This window comes from Merops nubicus, unplaced genomic scaffold (assembly GCF_000691845.1).
Source record: "Merops nubicus isolate BGI_N331 unplaced genomic scaffold, ASM69184v1 scaffold18987, whole genome shotgun sequence".
Lineage (NCBI taxonomy): Eukaryota > Metazoa > Chordata > Aves > Coraciiformes > Meropidae > Merops > Merops nubicus.
In genome coordinates, this window is record NW_008622494.1 from 27,127 (window position 1) to 30,860 (window position 3,734).

A 3,734-nucleotide genomic window follows, 5' to 3' on the forward strand; every position below is an offset into this window, starting at 1 on the left:
GGAATGTAAACTCAATTTCTGAACTACTGTTGAAAAGGATTAAAAAAAACAGATCAGGAAAAGAACACAGGACACATGATGCCAAGTGTCACAAAGGAGTAACACTTTAAATAAAAACTTCCAATCTCAAGTCAATAAGCTGAGAACCTGACATCCCTGATCCAGTTCACTTCCAGCTGACTTCCATCACAGCTTCTGAAGCGTGGTTCAGCCCAGAAACACCTCAAACCACATTTAATGGCTCTGTGATGAGCTCTCCCATCACTCTGCTGATGTGGCTGGACACTCCTCCAGCACAGTTACTTCCACACACTTCCACAGAAGCTGTTTGTTTCCCTAATTTATTCCTTACTACTTCAGAGAATGGGTATTTCTCTCTGTTTCATACATAGCAAAACAATTGCTGTTTTAGAAATGTATTTTTGAAAGTTTTTCTTAAACTGCTAAGTCAGAGTCTATGGCATTCTGTCCTTTAAGCTGAACTGAAAAGAGAAAAAACAATCTGGCACAAATAAAGCCTTATGATACAGCCTCTTCACACTTCCCATGAACTCCCTTTACACTCCAGGGTGGAGATGACTGGATAAGACAAAGATAAGCCCAGGTAAGTGTTACAGGAATATTACACAGTGAAATCATGTCAACCTGGGAAAGGCTTCCAGTCAAAAGCTGAGTGAGTTCAAGGCTGTTTACCTTTCTGTTTCGAATGTAGCCACTGTAGATTGCTTCCTTGTTCTTCTCCTTCTTTTCAAAATCCTCTTTGGAAAGGACAAGTTCATGAACATCCTGAGACTCTGCAGGTTTGCTTATCATCTGATTTTATTAAAGAAACGGTATTTGAAGTCAAAATAAGATTTAAAATGAACATAAAATAATAGTTTAGTGCTGTGACTAAAAGCAAGGATAATTATAATGTTATTATGTAAAAAAGACTGGCATTTACTCACTCTGGCAGACTGTCCAACGAAGAACACAGCTTGTTTGCCTCCAACTCCAAAGTAGGAGATGTCACTGTTTAAGCTACGGGGCACTGGCAAGGGGCGCACATATCCTGAGTGGTCACTGAGGGTAAAAGTGCCTTCCATGAATTTCTCAAGTCAAAGGTCATTTAAAAAAACGAAAAGCCTCCTCTAAACAGCCTGTATTAAATTCTTCCTGCAGCCACTTTGTTTAAAAGCCTTCACTTTAGACCTATCACAACAGCCACATTAAAACGGATGTGCCTGAAATTTTTGATGTATTGTTTTTAAAAGGATGATGACAGATTAACTCTTTTCCTAAGTTATGTTTCTGTCCCTCCTAGCAAAGCAAGTCTTATTCAGACACACAAGTTCACCTTCTTCATCTGAGTAACTCTTTATTACTATCTAGGTACAATTTTCTTATGCTGAAGTTCAAATGAAAGAGAGGAAAATATTTGGCAAGGGGAATCAGACAGAAAAAGAAACTATAACTGAAACCTTTTCTCTGTTGTTGTCTCTGCAGCAGGGACATGGCCAGCAGGTCTGTGCAACAGCAGCAGGTGAAAGGCAAAGCCCTCAATGCTCTCCCTCTGCCCACAGCAAGACTCCAGCTGTGAGGCTGCTCCAGAGGAAAACGCCTTGCACAGCAAGCAAGGTCCTCCTGACACCAGCCTTTCATGGAAGCACTTTTGAGTGAAAAGTAGGAAATAATGCCAAGCAACTACTGAGCACAGTTTGAGAAGAGCAGTTTGGTGTTATGAGGCTTCTATTTGCCACCCACAAAAAGTTCCTGTCCTTATGTAAGCACAGAAGGACAGGCTTTGGCTAAGTGTTGGTGTAGAGAAAGAACTGTCTTAAAATGGTATTCTGTGATCCTTCACAGAGCTTGCCAGTCGTTGCAAAAATGATTAAAACTTTCTAACCTCTCAAAGTCACCTTGCCTTGTAAACTTTGACAGTCTATACACAGCCCAGTTGTTCAGCTGTTTGGAAGTCATTCCTCTTCCATTATCGATCACTGCAACAGCTGGTTTTCCATGGGAGTCATCAAACAGCTGTTTGGGGGGAAACAGAACAAAACCAAATCAGCACCAGGAAAAAACCAAAAAAGCATAATGCAAAACACACCTGAAAAGCAGCAGAATATTTCTATCTTACCAGTTTTATCTGTATGCTCCGAATGCCAGTATTTCGGGATGTAGCTGACAGAGAATTGTCAATCAACTCAGCAAGGGCAAATGCTACAGAAATTGAAGAAAAGTAACCCTATTAAAATCTTCTCAAAAGACAGCACTCAGAGAACAGACACACAGTAGTTTCTTCTGAGCAATTGGGATAAACACAGAAAAGAGCTAAGCACTGTCAGAATCATCAAAATTATAGAACACCTTGAATTAAAAAAAAAGAAAAGCTTTTGTACTTGTACTTCATGACTTGTTTCATCACTGGATCTCTCCTGTCTCTGCTGATGGTAAGAACACAATTATTGGAGGGGTGGCAATGAACTAACAGGTTCCTTACCACACAACCAATTTTTCCATGATTAGGAATGAATTTGTATCCTTCATAGAAAAGTCCAAAGTATGTAAAAGTACTGACTTGGACTTGTTAAAATATTGAGGGAAGAATGAACCCACTGAAAAAAACTGAATAGAAGAGTTGAGCAGCCTCCAAAATAGAAAGTTATTTGTTTACAAAAAGAACAGAACAGAAAGAAAATGGTAAAAATGGTCAAAGAACTTTGTGAATGGCAACTGCACCCAAAGTTCTGTCAGATATGTGGCAGCACAGCAGAAACCAGCAGCCAAAGCACCCACATCAGTCTGGTGTTTCTAAACACCAACATCTGGAGCCCCTTAAGTTAGGATGTGGAACAAATGACGTGCAGAAAGAGGCAGGAGGCAAAAGGAAACTTTCAGGTACTTAAAAATACAGCTGCTATTTGTGGACATTGTTGAGACTGTTTTGAAACAGGACTTGCTATGGCAACACTGTGATGCCTGAGTCTGGGTGTTTGCATTTTTTTTCTGTAGTTTTGTGCCTGCTGCACCTAAGATGCACATACTCAAACTGCTCACAGTTTCTTTTGGAGACGCCATAAAGAACAATTATTATTTTTAGTAAAACAACATAAAAAGCTGGTTACATATTTAATATACCAGTTAGATAAAAAGTGAAGCAGCACCTTTTAACGAGATGCTTGCTCTCATTGGTAAGTGAAGCCCTGTGGGAGCACGGATGGGAGAGGAAACCAAATTGTGTGGTAGAAAAATGTTCACCAAATTCAAGCAGTGTCTGCAAGCACAGGGACAATCCCGACGGCACAGACGCCGACCTGTGCGGGTGACACCTGCAAGGTCACTGCCAGGACTAAAGTCACTTCTAGAGCGTGCAGGCTTCTTAAAGAGGAATCTGAAGAGGGACCTCTGAATCCGGACCCTACAGTTTCAGAAGAAAAAGCCGCACAAGGCCCGCGCCAATCTCCCTTTCCAGCTCAGGCCGTTCTCCCAGGAGCTGTGCCCGAGGGGGCAGTGCCCACAGCAGCCCCGGGCAGGAGGTGGGGGGTACTCACGCAGGGGGTTCTGCCCCTCGCTGGCGTAGTACTCGTACATGCCGCTCTTCACCAGCGTGTCGTAGTGGGGCAGGAAGTCGATGCGCTCCTTGGTGGCCGAGAGCAGCGTCTGATCCACCGACTGCAGCAGGTAGAGGGTGACCCCATCCTGCACCAGGTCGCCTGTGGAGGGGGCACAGCACAGCCGGCTGCAGGGCAGGC

The 3,734-nt window shown here is 42.8% G+C and overlaps 1 protein-coding gene across 1 annotated transcript in view; it reads right to left on the reverse strand.

The window, feature by feature from the left end:
* SMCHD1 (structural maintenance of chromosomes flexible hinge domain containing 1) overlaps positions 1–3,734 on the reverse strand; it is a gene marked incomplete at its 3' end in the record, with an annotated part of 31,063 nt that overhangs the window by 26,140 nt on the left and 1,189 nt on the right. Inside the window, exons 4-8 of the mRNA XM_008944818.1 lie at positions 3,534–3,695; positions 2,120–2,202; positions 1,886–2,016; positions 948–1,062; positions 694–813 (exon numbers count right to left, since the gene is read on the reverse strand). Of these exons, the coding sequence (XP_008943066.1) occupies positions 694–813; positions 948–1,062; positions 1,886–2,016; positions 2,120–2,202; positions 3,534–3,695 (611 nt within the window). The remainder of the gene's footprint in view (positions 1–693; positions 814–947; positions 1,063–1,885; positions 2,017–2,119; positions 2,203–3,533; positions 3,696–3,734) is intronic.